This window comes from Pleurodeles waltl, chromosome 6 (genome assembly GCF_031143425.1).
Source record: "Pleurodeles waltl isolate 20211129_DDA chromosome 6, aPleWal1.hap1.20221129, whole genome shotgun sequence".
In the NCBI taxonomy this organism is placed as follows: Eukaryota; Metazoa; Chordata; class Amphibia; order Caudata; family Salamandridae; genus Pleurodeles; species Pleurodeles waltl.
The window spans coordinates 334,436,814-334,456,899 of NC_090445.1; the positions used below are offsets into that span (position 1 = coordinate 334,436,814).

General features: G+C 48.4%; 1 protein-coding gene across 1 annotated transcript in view; it reads left to right on the forward strand.

The window, feature by feature from the left end:
* CARMIL3 (capping protein regulator and myosin 1 linker 3) overlaps window positions 1-20,086 on the forward strand; it is a 1,220,401-nt gene that overhangs the window by 576,402 nt on the left and 623,913 nt on the right. Inside the window, exon 18 of the mRNA XM_069238205.1 lies at window positions 5,263-5,344. Within this exon, the coding sequence (XP_069094306.1) occupies window positions 5,263-5,344 (82 nt within the window). The remainder of the gene's footprint in view (window positions 1-5,262; window positions 5,345-20,086) is intronic.

The window sequence follows — 20,086 nt, forward strand, 5'->3', positions numbered from 1 at the left end:
TGTCAAGCTTCCATCTGGATCTCCAAAGACACTACAGCGTATCTTCTGTGGTGGTAGGTGAACGACAACCTTTCTCAAGGAAAACTGTTTCACCTTCTTCCTCCAGTGGCAACTAATCACAGATGCCACCACGCTAGGGTGGGGAGCTCACTTGGAGGAACTGGAGATCAGAAGACTCTAGTCATCAGAAGGACAGATTGTGCACATCAGTCTTTTACAATTACGGGTGATACACCGAGCTCTCAAGGCCTTTCTCCCTTCCATTCGTGGTCAGTCTGTTCAGATTTTGACAGACATGACTGCAATGTCGTATATCAGTAAACAAGGGGGAGGAAGTTTGTCTCTCCTCTGCAGAAAAGCTCTGCGACTCTAGTCATGGGCTCAGGAGAATCAGATTTGTGTGAAAGCAAATCACTTGGCTGGAGTGCTCAGCATAAGAGCGAATGTTCCCAGTTGGCATCATCTAGCCAATCACGAGTGGCATCTCCATCTGGAACCTGTGCAAAATATCTTACATCTTTGCGGGACTCCTGAAATAGACCTTTGTGCCACTCAGGAGAATGCACACTGCCCAACATTCTGCACCCTCCAGTATTAGATGGAGGGAGCATTAGGGATGCATTTTGGTTGAGCTGGAGCTGTCAGCTGCTTTACACATTTCCTCCCATACCCTTGAATTTTTAGGTCTTGAGGAAGCGTTACCTCGACTGGGCCCAAGTGATCTTAATAGCCCCAGACTGGCTGCAAAGTGTGTTATAGCTGACTTCATTTGCCTCTGCCTGTTCCCTCTGCTCTAGCTCCCTTATAGGGCATACCTCCTCTTGCAGATATAGAGTCAGCTTCTACAACCACATTTCCAGAGCATGCTCAGAGACTGAATGGGGCAACCTGAGTTCATTTTCTCTTCATCTGTAGTGGTGGACTTTGTTAGAAATTGGGTTGTTGGTAGACTGGGGTGTAAGCCCTAATCAAGCAGCAGCCACAATCCCAATCAGGAAAAGGCATAAGCAAACCCTAAATTAACCTGTGATCACCCTGTGGTAGCTTGGCCAGGCTTAACTTAGAGGCAAACACTTCAGATGGCAAAACAGTGAAAACACCACACAAAAAGATTTCACACCAGGCTAGAAAAATAGATTTGAGTTTAGTAAATAAAACAATACCAAAACAACAAAAAACAAAAACCTAGTAAGTAGAACTGGAGGTATTGAATTTCAAAGTTTTAAGTAAAAATAGATCCAATTAGCAAGATTGGGGATATCTGGTTGCACCAGTCCGAATGTTAAAAGTTCAGGCCGACCCCAATGTAGCACAGGCTGACTACAGGGACCCAATTAGGCCGGCTGAACTAAAGTACCTTAAACCCTGGTTGCGGAGCTCTGAGTGGATCCACGTCGAAGATGCGTCATGCAGCCGAGGCAGTGTCAGTTCTGAGATGTAGCAAGGATGCGGTGTGAGGTCCTGTTCTGTCGAGGATCCTGTCTACGAGGCTTGTGATTTGAAGACTGGTGTTGAGTAAGTGCTACACAGTCGAGACGATGCGTTGGTTCACATGAGCAGTGAAGCTGTGATGTGAAGTTTAATCGTTATCAAGGCTGCCATCAATGGTAGATGTGAGGAGTTTGCATCAGGAACAGTGTTGCACAGTGGTGGTTTTGAAGATGATGCATCAAACCCATTATACCGTATACCACAACAGCAGCAATGCGGGTCCAGTCTGCACAGCAGTGACGATGCATCAGTTCTGTTTGAAGATGCACTGCTTAGCCAAACAGATGCATTGGTTCTACTCAGGGATGCATTGCTCGGGAGAGAGGATAAATCTGTTCTGCTGACAAGCATATTTGGCACTGCCAAGGGTCCAGAACTGTGGTAGCATCTATTGGCAAGGCAAACTCATGCCTGGCAGAGTCCAGGTACAGAAGCAGGGTGGTTGGAAGTAATATATGTCCCTGAGACTTTAGATCAGGAGGCCTGCCAAATAGCCCTTGGAGTAATTCAGAGGAGTCACCCTGAGTTCTGGGGTAAAGTGATGCAAGTCCAGTCCTTCTCACCCAGGCAGAGGGCAGCAGAGCAGGGCAGGAATCCAGCAGAGTGGCATTCCTTGTACCAGCACAGCAGTCCTTCTTCCTGGCAGAGTATCCACAGGTCTAGTAGTGTACTGAAGAGGTCTGGTGCTTATATCCAGTGGTGCATTTGAAGTGGGGGAGACTTCAAAGACTTGCCTTGGAAGTGCAAAGAGGTCCTCCCATACTGCCCTTGCTCCAGACTCAGTACAAGGGTGGTATGCAGCCATTTTTGCGTGGACCGGACACAACCTATTCAGGCGTTAGTGAGCATGTGCCCAGCCCCCTACTCCCATTCTGCCAGGATGGCCATCAAGTCACACCTGAGCTCCCTTTGTGTGTGGCTGACTAGAAGGAATACACAGAGTACAACCGTCACTCACCCCAGACATGTGATCAGAGTCAGGTAGCAGGCACCAATTGGCTAAAGTAAGAAAATGCAGTTTTCTGAAGTGGCATTTTCAGAACTGAAATTCAAAATCTGACTTCACCATAACTTTGGATTTTAAATTGTGAATCTAGAGATGCCAAACTTGAAAAGTCTTTCTCTTCACAAATGGGAATTACACTTACTAAATTTAATAAGGTAATCCCAGTGTTATCCTATGGATCCTATGGGTGATATAAGCCTTGCAGTAGTGAAATGCGACTTCGGGAGTTTTTCACTACAAGGACATGAAGAACTTAAAAGTACATCTCCTGCCTTTTAAATACATTGCACCATGCCCTCTGGGTTGTCCAGTGCCTATCTTGGGGTTGACTTGTATGTATAAAAAGGAAAGGTTTGGGACAGGCAAAAGGGTTATTTTGCCAGTTCGACATGACAATGTATAACTGCACACAAGACATGGTTAAGGAGCTACCTAAACAGATGGCACAATCAGTGATGCAGGGCCCCTAGTAGCATTTCATTTAGAAGCCCTGGGTACACTTATTACCACTTTACTAGGGACTTATAAGTAAATCAATATTCCAATTAGGTATACGCCAATATAACCATGTTTAGAGGAGAGAGTGCACTGGTTAGCAGTAGTAAAGCGCACAGAGTCCTAATACCAGCAAAAACGAGGTCAGAAAAGTGGAGAGGGTAGGCAACAAATGTTGGAGGGAAGACCACCATAAGGCTGTCATGTCTAAAAGATGTTATTTTATCTTCAAGAAAGACACTCCACCAAATTCATTTATGGTAGCAGATGGACTAAATTTTCTAAATGGTTTAAGGGCAATTCCTTGGATCCTCTTAAAACTCATCTATTTGACATCCTTTGTTATGCTCTTTATTAACTTGTCAGGGCTGCGCAGTTGCTAAAGTTAAAGATTATTTAAAAGCCCTTTTGGCTTTTACATGTGTGCCAGATCAATCATCTGTATTCAGATCTCCCATTGTCTTGAGATTCATTAAGGGACTTACAAACAAATTTCCATCCACTCCATTTATTATGTCTCAATGGGAATCTTAATTTAGTTCTTACATATCTAATGTGTTTCCCGCTTAAACCCCTTCACAGTTGTCCTTTATGGCAATTTACTTTTAAGGCGATTTTCTTAGTGGCTATCACATCTGCAAGGCGAGATGATGAACTTCAAGCCTTGAGTGTAACACCCTCATCCATCTCTTTCTTCCCTGACAAGTTGGTATTGAGAGCCAGGGTTGCCTTCCTGCCAGAAGTGATCACTCCATGTCACTTAAGTCAATCCATTACTCTTTCCACATTTTATCCCCCTCCACATCCTACTGAACAGGAGGCAAGACTTCACCACCTCAACCCGAAAAGAGCTGTACGGTTCTACCTGGATAGGACATGTGTATTCAGACTGTACAATCAGTTTTTCATAGTGAGCGTTAGAAAGATGAAAGGCAAAGCATTACACAAGCAATACTGTGCATCAAGATCTGCTATGCCATGGCTTACAAAGAACCTCTAGAACGTATTCATGCTCATTCTACTAAAGCAAAATATTCTACCTCTGTACTGGTGAGAGAAGTACCTGTAGAGTTTGTATGTAAGGCAGCTACTTGGTCTTCCCTTCACACTTTTGTGAAACATTATTGCTTGGATTCTAAACTGGGGAGAGATGGATACCTTGTACACTCTGTTTTATAGGAGTTGTTGGTATAGACAGACATTCACCTACCTCTTGGCCTGGGACTGCTGGAGTGGTCTATTCAATAGGTGAGGATTATTTAGGTAAATGTATCCATTGGAAGAACACTTAACTTAGGTAATGCTTTTTCTGATGGATACAGTACCTACTTGGAGATTTCTTAACCGATATACCTCGTGGCATAGCAAAACGTAAGGGGGCCCACTGCAAAGCACCTGTGGGGGTCCTTCCCCCCTGGACTTAGTCAAAGGTCTGCCACCTGTGTACAGTGTAGTGTGCTGAGGGGGTCCTCTGGAGCTCGGGCCCCCTGCACTACAGGGTCCTTTGTTACACGTCTGGACCCACCATCCTCCCTGATCAAAGCCTGGAAATACCAAACAATCCTTGACATTAATTAATCCGTTCATATGTATATTTCTGCAAAGAAACTGCATATACACTTTTGATGTGTGTTAGTTTCATCCATTCGCCTCAAAGGTACTTTAAAAACAGAAGCTGTAAACTGACGTCATTACACCCATGTGGGTTCTTTATGGCTCCAATTATGTCACACTGTGCTGCATGTGGAGCTGTGCTGGAGCCTGCGCCCCCTACCAGCGTGGGAGAGCTATCAAAGAGTTTCCGGTCCAATCTGCTGCATGGGGACATTCAAAAAGTGAGGAATCTGCAGGTAGATATCCACCAGAAAAAGCATTACCCACTGTAAGTAACCTGGAACAATGTGATGTGGACTGAAGAGAGAAGGGTAGGCAAGATATCAAGAGGCATTGGTGTGCAAGGAAGGATACAAAGAGTGCAGAAAGTGAGATAAAATGTTTTAATTTGTCTGTTTAGATTAATGACTTATCTTGTTAAGTGACCACTTATTTATTTCTTAACTTTTTCATTCTCTTCCAAACATTGACATTATATTTCTCAATTCACTGCTCCCTTCTTTTTTCCCCTCATCTTTCGCCTCTCCTTATATTGTACTCCTTGTTGTTCACTCTCTGATGTTCCCTCACTTTCTGAACAACTTGCCATCGTTGCATTTAATCCATGCTATCCATTGTTGACCCTCTTCCCCCTCCTTCTTGTCCCTCTTTCCCAGCTACGGTCAGCGGGGGCTCAGATTCTCCAGGAGCAGTTTTCTGCTGTCAGCGCGGTTGGCAGCCTGGATGTGTCGGATAATGGTAAGGGCGCTAGGGCAGGCCATGGACACTTCTCTGTCTTATAAATTGTACATGGGGTTTTGATTTCTCCTTTGTGTAAGTACTGAGGGGGACCCACGTAATAAGCTGAGTGAATTCAATGGCGGGGAAGCTGAGATGAGCAATCGAAATCAGCTTGAGAATTGATTTGAAAAAGGCAACTGCGAATGTACATTGTCCCTCAGAATGTGGTTTACGCAATCACAGGTGATAAATGTTTACCTGTTAGGGTATGGTATTCACCAGGTGCACAATGATGTGTTCTTAACCCTTTTTGGACTGCTCAAACATAGACTGTGGGTTTGTGTTTTTTCACACAAGTCTATCAACTTTCATTATACTGTGGGGAAAAAAACATTGTGTGTTGTATTTCCCATAAAGGTTAGAATCCCGATTTGTATGCAAACTCCTGATAAGGCCCGAACATTATGATGAGGGTGTGTGTGAGATTGGAGATCTAAAAGAATGAGTTGTGAAGGGGTAATTGACTTGTAAAGGAGGTATGCATGTAGGTATTGGAAGGCCAGCTGGCACTCCATTATAGCATTGCAATTTGCTTGAGAAGCTTTGAGAAAGCTAGATTGTTTTCATAAATGAAAGTGCTTCTTCATTGATTGGAAGGTTTTGAGTGCGGGGGTGAGGATGAATGATTGGATTAGATGAATGAGATGAATGGTTAAATTAATTCATGGGTGAATTGAATGATTGAATGACTGTGCGATTGGTTTCATTGATCAATGCTGAATGGGTTGGTGAGTGTATGAGTTAATGAATAGGCAAATGAAACGATGAGTGGGTTAATGCTAGAGTTTAATACGTGAATGCATTGACTGATGGATGATTAGGCTATGCATCCACCTGCATCTGCATTAATCACCCAATCTGTCTGTTCATGCATCATATATACAGTGATGCAATTAGAACGGCTTAATGATACAAATTCAGCCCATTTCAGGCTTATTTTCAGCCTACAGCCATTTGCAGCCAACACGTGTTTCGTCAAGGGAAGTCTCCTTTTGAAATCCCGTACGACTTCTTCTATCAGCTTTATGATAGAGTAGAAGTTCAAAAGTAGCCTACTCTATCATAAAGCTGATACGGCGACTTCACTACCTATAGGTGAGTTGTGAATGCTAAATTTAATTACTCTCTGTCAGGGCTGTGCACGCTTACTAGCCTGCTGCAGTGCGCCATTTATGTAGGTTTTCTACATTTAGAAGTTTACTCTCCCTTTTTCGTTTTACAGTTTCAATTGAAGACGGATCATAATGTTTTAGGACGGAAGGTATTCTATTGGAAGCTTTGTGGCATTTTTCTTGATTTTTTGAAATCTGAAATTTATGGATAATTTAGATTGTACTGAATTTTAATAGGTCACTTGGCCTTTTTCTTTTTCTTTCTCTTTTTCATCCATTGTATCAGAGGATTTGCATATGGCCCTTAACAGTTACAATGTTCGACTAAGGTTATAGTTTTGGAGATTGGTGTAAATACGAGGTATTTGCAGAATCGTTTGTCCTCTATTTGAAATTAAAATTCTGGACTATTAGGGTTGTTTTTCAAGTTGTCACTGTGGTTTTTCCTTGATATATATCAAACACGTACACTTTGATGGTGGATGGTTTAAAGAGCACTTTGGAGTGTTTTTGATTTGTTTTGCTGCATGTCGTTTGATCACTTTATATAATTTATGTATTTTATGCATGTGGTCATCTCAGCTTTTGACAGAGACTTTGGTGATTTTTTTAGTGGGTTTCCCTTTTCACAATTTGGACATATCAAAGTTGGAGCATTTTGGTTCTCATGTTTTACTTTGTGTTTATAAATTGTAGCCCTGAAGAAGTCGTACGGGATTTCAAAAGGAGACTTCCCTTGACGAAACACGTGTTGGCTGCAAATGGCTGTAGGCTGAAAATAAGCCTGAAATGGGCTGAATTTGTATCATTAAGCCGTTCTAATTGCATCACTGTGTACATATGATACATTATGAAAAATAAATTCAATTATTTTTTGTTTACAATTCTTTGCAAATTTTCATTGTGGCTGTATTCTAACTGTCAAGTCATATCGATATTATTTCGGTCAGACTTTTTATAAATATATAAATCAAAAACATATTGTACATTGACTATCGTATCTTTAACAAACTGTGGGCTGATATTCCTTTGGAATGAGAGAGCTGCAACACATTTCTGTTCTTATTCTGTCGGGTTTTATGACCTTAGGGTTTGGGTGTTTCCCTGGTGTTGGCACCTCTCTTTCTTGAGTTCTTTACTGCTTAATAAGGGATCCTGAGCGCCCATTTTTACCCTAACTTAACACCCCTACATTTAAGACACTGTCTGTTCATGCATATACATTCCTCCATCATGGCACACAGTAATCCATTCATAAAAACCTCAGATCATCAACCTAACCACCAGTTATATCTAAAGACATTCTTACATTCATCTAGTCATCCTTACAGTCACTCACACATATGTTTCTATTGAACATCCACCCATGTAATTTTTCATTGCACATCCACTTGTGCGTGCATGGGTGATTGTAAAAATGTGGTCTACGGTGTGTGTATGTTGTCGGTGCTTGTTCCGCTCTGTAACTGTTTGTAAATTGATATCTGCAGGTGTGTTGGTACTTTTTTGTGTGCCTATGTGTGCCTATATGTCTGTTGGTCTGTGTGTGTTGGTTATTTTATGTATGTTGGTTAGTGTATGCATGCATTCCTGTAGGCAATTTGCTCTGCCCCTGAAAGTGAAAATGTATGTATGTTTTGTCTGTGTCCATACATACACGTGTAATGTGCGTGCTCGTTTGTCAGTATGTGTGTAGAGAATACATATACTTGTCTGTTTGTTTGTTAATATGTGTGTTGGGAATCCATATACCAAATACAGATTCCCATGCATAGTTGCTCTCTGAAGGGTCACCCCAAACTTTTTGCCTTCCTCCTCCTCTTTCTCTGACCTCATTTTGGGTGGTTTTAGGACTCTGCACACTTTACCAGTGCTAAAGTGCATGTGCCCTCTCCACTAAACATTATAACATTGGATTCCTACCCAATTGGCTTTATTAATTTACCTATAAGGCCCTAATAAAGTGCACCACATGTGCCCGGGCCTGCAAATTAAATGCTACTAGTGGACCTGCAGCACTGATCGTGCCACCAACCTAAATAGCCCGTAACCATGTCTCAGGCTTTCCATTGCAGGGCCTGTGTGTGCAGTTTCACTGCCACTTCGACTTGGCATTTAAAACTACTTGCCAAGCCTTAAACTCCTTTTTTTCACATATAAGTCACCCCTAAGGTAGGCCCTAAGTAACCCATAGAGCAGGTTTTTATGTAAGTAAAAGGCAGGACATGTACCAATGTGTTTTACATGTCCTGGTAGTGAAAAACTCAAAAATACATTTTCCACTACTGTGAGGCCAGCTTCTCTCATAGATTAGCATTAGAACTGCCCTCATATACGCTTACGTGGTAGATTCTGATCTGGAAGGCATAGCCCTGTCATGTTTAGTATTGCCAGAATGGTAATAGAAAATCCTGCTTACTGGTGAAGTTGGATTTACTATTACTATTTTAGAAATACCACTTTGAGAAAGTGGGCATTTCTCTGCACTTACTGCCATCTGTACCTTACAGTCTGTCTCCAGTCCACATCTGGTATGTTCTGGTTGACAGCTCACCTTGTGCATTTCCCCCAGAGAGCCATAAACACAGGACACTCAGTCACATCTGTATTCATCTGCATAGTGAAAGGGTCTCCCTGGGCAGGAAGGGAGGAGGGGCTCTCTCTTACATTTCAAAGGCCAGTGGCCTGCCCTTACACAAAGGACTGATAACGCTCCACAGGGATCTTGGCAGACAGGACTGGGCTAAAAGGGGAACTTGTGCACTTCAAAACCACTCTTTGAAGTTTCTCCCACTTCAAAGACATTTTTGAGTATATAAACTGGATCTCTGATCCCACCACATGAGACACTTCAGGATCTACACCTGAACTCTGTCCAATCAGCTGCCTGCCCCCCCAAGAAAAGTCATCTGGACTGCTTTGCTGAGAAGGTCTGCTGCCCTGCTGTTGCCCTGCTACCTGCTGGCCTCTGACTGTGCTGGAAGGACTCTGCCCTCCCCAAAAGTGCTCCCCAAGGGCTTGGATTGAGCTTGCCTCCTGTTCTGAAGTCTCAGGGACAGCAAAGACTCCATCTTCTAGCTTTTAGCTAGTTCTCAGACTTCAGCAACGTCTGGACTGACTTCAGGGACACCAGCACTGACAACGCACCCTTCTTCAATCTCGTGGACCTCGCTCTATGCAACGACCACAGCCTGCAGCGCAAGTCCGACATTGCCGCTGACGCCCGCAGTGTTATCGTAACACTCTGAAGTCAACACAGCCTGTCTTGACCGACTGGATCGATCGACCCCGCCGGGTCCCAAGGAACCGATGCCTCGCAACTCCCGCCTCGAAGTGCAGAACTGATGCCTCACCTCCCCAGACGTCATGAAGGGACTGATGCCGCACCGTCCCCAGCGACGCCTCACCTCCTCTACTCCGTGCGACGTCTTTGTTTCTTCGTTTTCAAAGGTTTTGTACCTGGGGTCCGTGCGACTCTGTTACCGGCGCCTGTGGCGTCGGTCTATTGGGAACGACTCTGTCAACAACGCCGTGATAGCCTCAGTTGGAGTTAATGTGTTGCTAAGCTCTTTAATGGGATTCAGTATTTAAAAAATCATAACTTTGCTTGTATACATTGAATTTTCATTGTTTCTGACCTTAATATATTCAGATAAATATTATCTATTTTTCTAAATCTCTGTGGTGTATTTTTGTGGTGTTTTCACTGTGTTATTGTGTGAGTTATTGCACAAGTATTTTTACACATTGCCTTCTAAGTTAAGCCTACCTGCTCTGTGCCAAGCTACCTGAGGGTAAGCACAGGATAATTTGAGTTGTGTTGTGACTTACCCTGACTAGGATTGTGGTCCCTACTTGGACAAGGGTGTATACCTCTGCCAACTAGAGACCCAATTTCTGCACAGTTGCCATGTGGCCCAGAATTATGTGGGACAAAATAGGCCGCCCCTGGCTATTTTGCAATATGTAATATGTCACCCCTGAATACTTTGTTTACACATACACAAAACGCAAAATATTGCTTTAACTGTGTGTGTTCCTTCACATAAACACTAGTGTTTATGTGAAGGAAGACTGCAATGCTACGGCTTTTGCAGTTCATTCTCTCTGCTTAAGTGAATCTTGTGCTGCTGCTGCCCGTGCTATACTTCTTTTAGTAAGTCATGCAGTGCCTCTGCCTATTCTTTGTCTAGTCTGTTAGGGAAACTTACATTGCTACTGCTATTCTGTTAATGCTCTTGTAGTGTATTCGAATGAGGTTTTTCCATTTCTACCTGTGGTTCACCTATTCTCTGTGAGGAGGATTTTAATGCTACACTCTGATGCACCTCATCTCTGTGTTCGAAGGCGGATTGCACTGATTCCACTTACACTGTATGTTATGTGTTTGAAGGAAAGATGCCCAGATTCTGCGTGCACTATAACTTCTGTGCGTTAAAGGGATATTTGCATTGCTGCTAGTTGTGCTATGCCTGTTCTCTGTGTGACTAATGTTTGCTGTGATTTTACCTGTACTGCACATGTTTTTGTTTGAGGGAGGTTTGCTGCATGCTGCACTTCTCTGTGCGAGGAAGGCCTGCATTTCTGTTCCAGCGCTGTGCCAGATCTGCCGTGCTACTGCCTGTACTGAAGTGCTTAATTAAAAAAAAAAAAGAAAACAAGTTCCAGAGCCCTTCTCAGGAGGCCACTGCAGCTTGCACCAGCCAGTGGCCCTGCCAGCGCTGCCAATGGCAGTAGAAACACAGCTACTAACCATCACCCTCCTACAAATGTGACAATTCAGACTATTCCAGACCACCTCAATTTATAACGAAGGCGTGGGTGTCAGTTATTATTCTTTTTTTAATGTATATTCAATTATTAAACACAGTTGTGCTTATCTTAACATTAGATCGCACCACCATGTGGTGGACTGTCAATAGTGCTGTGGGGGAAATTAACCGTTGGTGCCGAGCACCAGAAACCACAGTCTCAAATTAAGCACTGTTGTACTGTTCCATGTTTTGCTCCATTCTGCCTGTGTCAGTATGTGACTATTGTAAGCTCACATTGCTGTTCGTTTGCATTACTGTTCTTTTGCTTTACTAACTAGTGCAACCACAGCAAGTGCTGTACTTTGAGCTGCAGGTCATTCCTTATTGAATACATGTCCAGAGAAGGTGGTCTGCAAGGGAAACAACATATCACATCAACTTTTTGGAAATTGAAGACTACAAAGACCTGGTGCAGACAGACAATACCATAGCTTTATATTACTAGACCAGGCAAATATAGTAACATAAACTAACTTTCCAGGACTTTACTGTCCAAGGATCAAATCATATTGCATGGCTGATGGTCAAGAACCTTATGATTACGGATGTGTATCTGCAAAGTATGCAAAATACAGTGGGGGTGCCTGAAAGAGGATGTTCCCTTAAAACCACAACTGGGTTCAATAAGTGTGTCTGATTGTAATTAGTCATATTTACTAGGACTGGAGCTATCCTCGGTTGCAATTATTCTCGAATGCAAACAAGTAATTTCCCAGATTATAGAACTAGGTACCTCCAACCAGTGTCCCCCGGCCAATGCCGTTTTATTGAATTGCCCAAAAAAAATCTTAACACATTTTTTTGCTTTTATATGCAAGACTTTCAGTTCAAGAATGATTGGTTACTCCATGCAGGCAATGGCAGTTATGGTTCCCAGACTTCCTTCTGACCTCAATACTATATATCATTCTGAATGTTGTTCATATGGAACTTTTTCTGAGAGAAAAGAAAAATTGCCTAATGTAAAGTGCACCACATTTTGCAAGCTTGTATTGCAGGGCTCCATTTGGTGCGTATTGGTAATTTAGGTGGTCATTACAACCCTGGCGGTCGGTGTTAAAGCGGCAGTAAGACCGCCAACAGGCCGGCGGAAAAAAAAATGGAATTACGACCATGGCAGAAACCGCCAACAAAGACAGCCACTTTAACACTCTGACCGCCATGGCGGTACAAACAAACAGCGCGGTGGTCACCGCCAACAGGCAGGCGGGAGACAATGTACCGCCCACAGTATGACAACCTACCAATCCGCCACCTTTTCCGGGGCGATTCACCGCGAACAAAAACACGGCGGAAACAGGACTTCGAAGGGAAAACGCTCACCTCTGCACACCCCACAAGGAACCAGGACACCATGGAGCCCAAGCTCCACATTTTACCAGCCTTTATCTTCTTGCTCCTCTACCAGGAACACGAACGCCGGCGATGAAGACCACAGTGAGTACTGCACCTACGACACAGGGGAGGGGGAGGGAAAAAACAGTGACACACACACGAAACACGCAACACCCTCACCCACGACAACACACACACTAATACATCATGATACATTACAGTTACACCCCCCAAACCCCCTGGAAGAATGCAAAGACAAAAGGAAATGAGGTGAACAATTGTAATATATTAAAATTCAGTAGTCAAATAATATACATACACTATTTACAAATATATACACCAAGAATATTAGTCCAGGGTATTCCACCCTTAAAGTCCATGGACCACTGGGCCCCAAATGCATGGGCGAGGCCCACACAAGATACCTGAACATGACGGAGAAAACACTGCAGGGGCATCAGATAGAAATAAAACAGGCACATCAGGGGGAAGGGAAAGGGGGGGCACCTCAGCCGGTTGAGTGAACAATGCCAAATCCACGAGGGGGCCCCATGCCCACTGTTCAATCCTGGGGAGTGCAAAGCCACAGTCTCACAAGTCTCTACAGTGGGTGGGTTGCCCACTGTTCAATCCTGGGGAGTGCAAAGCCACAATCTCACAAGTCTCTACAGTGGGTGGTTTGACCACTGTTGAATCCTGGGGAGTGCAAAGCCACAGTTTCACAAGTCTCTACAGTGGGTGGCTTGCCCACTGTTCAATCCTGGGGAGTGCAAAGCCACAGTCTCTCAAGTGGATAACAGTCTCCACTGGTTCTGGAGGGGGCTTGGTGCCCAGAGTGCTTAGTCCTGCCAAGGACAGAGGTAGTGGATGTGATACTCCACTGGTTCTGGAGGGGGCTTGGTGCCCAGAGTGCTTCATCCTGCCATGGACAGAGGTAGTGGATATGATACTCCACTGGTTCTGGAGGGGGCTTGGTGCCCAGAGTGCTGCCAAGGACTGAGGTAGTGGATGTAAATCTCCACTAGTTCTGGAGGGGGCTTGGTGCCCAGAGTGCTTCATCCTGCCAAGGACAGAGGTAGTGGATGTAAATCTCCACTGGTTCTGGAGGGGGCTTGGTGCCCAGAGTGCTTTATTCTGCCAAGGACTGAGGAAGTGGATGTAAATCTCCACTGGTTCTGGAGGGGGCTTGGTGCCCAGAGTGCTTCATCCTGCCAAGGACAGAGGTAGTGGATGTGATACCCCACTGGTTCTGGAGGGGGCTTGGTGCCCAGAGTGCTTCATCCTGCCAAGGACAGAGGTAGTGGATGTAAATCTCCACTGGTTCTGGAGGGGGCTTGGTGCCCAGAGTGCTTCATTCTGCTCGTGGCGGCCTCAGTAGCGTCAGTGTTTTTGGCGCTCATGGGCCTGCGGTGCTTGTGGCGGCGGTGTCTTTGGCAGCGGTGCTTGTGGCGGCGGTGTCCTTGGCAGCGGTGCTTGTGGCAGCAGTGTCCTTGTCAGCGGTGATTGTGGTGGCGATGTCCTTGGCAGCACTTCAGCTGCTGGCGGTCCTGTCTTGGGCAGCAGAGCTGCTGCTGGCGGTCCTGTCTGGACCAGAGGGGCTACTGCTGGCGGTCGCCTCCTGGCCAGCGGGGCTGATGTTGGCGGTCACCTCCTGGCCAGCGGGGCTGATGCTGGCAGTCGCCTCCTGGCCAGCGGGGCTGATGTTGGCGGTCGCCTCCTGGCCAGCGGGGCTGATGCTGGCGGTCGCCTCCTGGGCAGCGGGGCTGATGCTGGTGGTCCTGTTTGGGCCAGCGGGGCTGATGCTGGCGGTCGTCTCCTGGGCAGCGGGGCTGATGCTGGCGGTCGTCTCCTGGGCAGCGGGGCTGATGCTGGCGGTCGCCTCCTGGCCAGCGGGGCTGCTGCTGGCGGTCGCCTCCTGGGCAGCGGGGCTGATGCTGGCGGTCCTGTCTGGGCTAGCGGGGCTGATGCTGGTGGTCGTCTCCTGGGCAGCGGGGCTGATGCTGGCGGTCGTCTCCTGGGCAGCGGGGCTGATGCTGGCGGTCGCCTCCTGGCCAGCGGGGCTGCTGCTGGCGGTCACCTCCTGGGCAGCGGGGCTGATGCTGGCGGTCCTGTCTGGGCCAGCGGGGCTGATGCTGGCGGTCGTCTCCTGGGCAGCAGGGCTGATGCTGGCGGTCGTCTCCTGGGCAGCGGGGCTGATGCTGGCGGTCGTCTCCTGGGCAGGAGGGCTGCTGGCGGTCGCCCCCTGGGCAGCGGGGCTGATGCTGGCAGTCCTGTCTGGGCCAGTGGGTCTGATGCTGGTGGTCGCCTCCTGTGCAGCAGGGCTGCTGCTGGCGGTCCTGTCTGGGCCAGCGGGGCTGCTGCTGGCCGGCTCCTGGGCAGCGGGGCTGATGGCAGTCTTCTCCGCCGTGCTGATATTCCCAGACTTGCCGGGTTTCTTGTGCCCCTTCCCCACCTTGGAAGGTGTTGCAGCTGACTCCACACTCCCACCTGTACCCCTGTTTGCTGGCTGGTGTCTTCCCCCTCTCCCGCCGGGCACTGGCCAACTTTTGATGCTTGACAGGTGGGGGAACTGTCCGTGCTCTGGCTCCTTGCCACACTGGCTGCCCTGCTGCCTGGTGCACTCCAGAATCCGGTGACTACTGGCACCACTGGTCCCGCCGATGTTTTGGCTGAGGTGCTAGGTTGGGACCTGGAGAATCGGGCCCTAGGAGACTGACGGGGCGGGGGAGGTGAGGGAAAGAGGTCAAGGGTGGACAGGAAAAGTTTCTTAGGAACACTGGGACGGGTAGCTGGAGGGGGTTTAGGAGTGGAGGAAGAGGTTGTGGTTGTAGGAGGTATACGTTTGGTGACTTTGGGCGAAGGTGCATGCGCTGGAGGCTGTCGTGAGGTGGATGGCTGTTGGGTGGGTGTGTCTGCGTTTGTGTACCTTGGGAGGTGGCGTCACAGACACACTGGGAGAGGACACAGGGGATGTGTGAATGGTAGTGGGGGTGGTGACTGCACGTGAGTGGGGTGTGGTGGTGGGTATGCTGGTGATGGAAGTAGTGGCTGTAGATGTAGTGCATGCAGGTGTGAGTGGAGACGAGACAGGGAGGGAGGAGGGAGACGAGGAGGGGGACACAGTGGAGGCAGTGGATGTTGGTATGTCTGCATGTGTGTGATGCTTGCGTGAGTGCCTGTGGGATGTGTGCTGCTTGTGTTTGCCTGAGCTTCCTTTGTGTGTTGAGGTGTGTGCATGCTGGTCTGATGGTGTGTTTGGGGTAGGCTGAGGTACAGGGGATTGGGTCTGGGTGGAGGAAGTTGGAGGGGGAGGCTAGAGACAGGGACAATGGCTGCCATCAGTGCTGAGGCCAGAGTCTGAAAAGCTTACTGAAGGGCTGTCTGACCAGAATGAATGCCCTCCAGGAATGCATTGGTTTGTTGCAACTGTCTCTCTACACCCTGGATGGCATTTAAAATGGTAGACTGCCCAAAAGTGAGGGACCTGAGGAGGTCAATGGCCTCCTCACTGAGGGCAGCAGGGGTGACTGGGGCAGGGGCTGAGGTGCCTGGGGCGAAGGAGATGCCCACCCTCCTGGGTGAGCGGGCATTGGGCAAAGGCAGAGGGGCTGCTGGGAGGGCGGTGCTGGAAGGGGGGTGGCGGCTGTACCTGTAGATGCGGGGGTACAGATGAGGCCGCCACCACAAGGGAACTCCCATCAGAGGACGAGTCCGTATCACTGGTGTCAGCTCCTGTCCCCGCCATGGAGCTCCCCTCGCCCTCCGTCCCACTGGTGAAATCAGACTCCGTAGTGTCGCCCTCCAGGACCATGTGGGATGCAGCTCCCTCCTGCTCCGGTGCCACTGCTCCTCCGCCTGATGATGCTAATGCACACATGTACAGGGAGACCACAAAAAGGGGGGGAGAACAGAAGAAAGACATTTTGAGTGCATGAATTACCGCTACGGTTGGCGGACACGGCAGACACAGAAGCCCCCTGCACTACGCCGCGCACTTGGGGTCCACTATTCAATCCCTGGGACATGGCCTACAAGGCTATGGCCGATATCTGCACACATGGATGTCACTGGAGCCTGACTAGGTGTAGTTGGCACTGTACCCAGGTGGGGTGGGGTGCCCCAGGGTCTGCCTGAAAAAGGGGACTTAAGTAGCACTCTCGCCCTGGTCTAGGGAACCCACAGCCCACCTCCCCCACCCAGACCCCTCCACTGCATGCTGAATCAGCAGAATGAGAGTGTACTCACCCCTTTGTTGCTGCTGTGATGCCCTCAAGGGCCCATCCAACTCCGGGTAGGCCACCGCCAGGATCCTGAACATCAGGGGGGTCATGGTGCGACGGGCACCCCTCCCATGTTGGGAGGCCATCCCCAGCTGGGCCTCCGCCATCTTCTTGCTCCAGCGGCGAATGTCCTCCCATCTTTTACGGCAGTGGGTGCTCCGTCTGTGATAGACCCCCAGGGTCCGGACGCCCTTGGCGATGGCACGCCAAATATCCTTCTTCTGGTGGGCGCTGACCTATATGAATTGTACAGGGGAAAAAGAGAAGTTATTACCAACTGCACCGTCACAGTCATTGGCCCGCATCCCTATCCTTGCCATGTGGCACGTACACTCACCGTCGTTTCATGCACGCATCATTCTCCCCCCCCTATCTTTCATCCAAACCACTCCACACAGGCATTGCCCATACAGCATGCTCACAGTGTACTTACCTGTTTGTCTGGAGGACCGTAGAGTAGCGTGTACTGGGGGAGGACCCCATCCACTAGTTTCTCCAACTCCTCCGTGCTGAAGGCAGGGGCCTTTTCCCCAGACGCACGAGCCATTGTCTCTTCCAGACTGAGGTCACAGCAGCACTTGCAGTGTAGGTCCCCTCCTGTCGAAGATCAGGTATCGAGTGATTGAACAGATAGAAAATGAAGGTCACGTCCGCACCGGTGCGTACTGTCACCGCCGGCGTACATTGTCATTGGCTACTGGGACCCATAGGGTCCAATGTTAACCGAAGCAGAATTGCGCCGCCGTCTTCGACTGCCTATCGCGACGGTGTACAACGCCAGCGCAGTTACGTCACATCCCATTGTCCCACTTTACAGGTCAGGCAGCTGCCATTTCAGGGGCCCACATGGCTTTATATTTAACTGCGTCACACATACCCAGGCCTTGCCTCAACACTCATACAGGCAAAATTCGGGTTATGAATGTTTTTCTGAGTAAGCTGTGTTTACGTACCTCTGAGTTGGTTGACTCTGTGCTCGCTGTTGTCCTTCATAGGCACCGTCCGCTGGGACATGTGAGGAGATGGCGGCATCCTCCGGTGCACAGACCGCTGGTGGACCTGTCGACAATGGAGGAAAGACGTGTAATCACCTACAGGCTTGATCGTGCCACAATCCTGGAACTGTGTGCCCAGTTGGAGCCAGACCTGATGCCAGCTATCCGCCATCCCACATGAATCCCCCCTCAAGTGCAGGTGCTGTCAGTTCTCCATTTCCTTGCAAGTGGGTCTTTTCAAACTACAGTGTCATTAGCATCCGGGATATCCCAGCCTATGTGTTCCAACGTGTTGGCAGAGTGTTGTCTGCCCTGCTGAAACACATGCGGAGCTACATCGTGTTCCCTCAGGTGGAGGATTTGCCTACAGTGAAAGGTGACTTCTATGCCCTGGGACATATCCCCAACATCATAGGTGCCATTGATGGGACACATGTGGCCTTGGTCCCCCCTGCAGGTGTGAACAGGTGTACAGAAACCGGAAGAGTTACCATTCGATGAATGTGCAGATGGTGTGTTTGGCCGACCAGTACATCTCCCATGTTAATGCCAAGTTCCCTGGCTCAGTGCATGACGGTTACATCCTGCGGAATAGCAGCATCCCTTAATTGATGGGGCAACTCCAGAGGCACTGTGTGTGGCTATTAGGTGAGGACATGGACACAATACAGTGTGACTAGGTGTCTGGGTCTGTGGATGTCCCTAAGAGTTAGTGTGTGTCTAACAGTTGTCCCTCGCCATTTACAGGTGACTCTGGGTACCCCAACCTGTCATGGCTACTGACCCCAGTGAGGAATCCCAGGACAAGGGCAGAGGAACGCTACAATGAGGCCCATGGGCGAACTAGGAGGATTATAGAGCGGACCTTCAGCCTCCTGAAGGTCAGGTTCTGGTGCTTCCATATGACAGGTGGTTCCCTATTCTACTCACCAAAGAAGGTGTGCCAGATCATCGTGGCCTGCTGTATACTTCACAACTTAGCTTTGCGACGACAAGTGCCTTTTCTGCAGAAGAATGGTCCAGATGGAGGTGTTGTGGCAGCTGTGGAGCCTGTGGACAGCGAAGACGAGGAAGCAGAAGAAGAGGACATCGACAACAGGAACTCTGTGATCCTACAATACTTTAGCCTGGGTTCCCTGAAGTGGTGGACAGACTGCTGCTTGACGTGTCCTGGGGACAGAGGTATGGGCCAGCTGGGTGGGTGCTGTGCTGGTGTTTCCAGAGGGGGCAAGCTCTGTAGTGGCGTGTGCCAGTGTGAGGGGAACCGACTGTCCCGAGGTCCCAGATGGGCCGGGCTGGTCATCTAGATCCAGTTGGACAGAGCTGCTGTCATCACTGTGGGCCTCTTCTGTTGGCGGTGTGGACATGTGTGGACCCTCCTGTGCGGTGACCTTGGGTAGGGGTCCTGCAGGGGTGTAAAAGCATGATTATTGCATCTGGGTGTACCATGGTGTGCAATGGGTGGGTGACCTTGTACCCCAGTGCTTGCATTCATGTGGGGGACCTTGTGTGATGATGGTTTAGGGGGGTGTATGGGTATGTGCAGTGGCCATGCATTGGTGATGGGTGTCCATGCTTTGTTGTTGCATGCAGGGCTTGGTGTTGGGATGTGTGGTTTGTGATATTGGGACATTTGTGAGTAGGAGTGATGGGTGTGAGGGCGAGGGTGGGGGTATGTGATGGCATGCAGGTAGGGTGGGGGATATAGTAGTTAAAGTTTGACCTACCAGAGTCCATTCCTCCAGCTACTCCTTTGAGGCCCTCAGGATGCAGAATAGCCAGTACTTGCTCCTCCCATTTTGTTAGTTGTGGGGGAGGAGGAGGGGGTCCGCCGCCAGTCCTCTGAACCGCAAGGTGGTGTCTTGAGACCGCGGTACGCACCTTCCCCAGTAAGTCGTTCCACCTCTTCCTGATGTCATCCCTATTTCTTGGGTGTTGTCCCACTATGTTGACCCTGTCCACTATTCTTCGCCATAGCTCCATCTTCCTAGCTATGGAGGTGTGCTGCACCTGTGATCCGAATAGCCGTGGCTCTACCCGGATGATTTCCTCCACCATGACCCTGAGCTCCTCCTCAGAGAACCTGGGGTGTCTTTGCCGTGCCATGGGGTGGTGTGGATGATGTGTGGGGTGGTGTGTGTTGTGATATGTGGGGTGATATTTA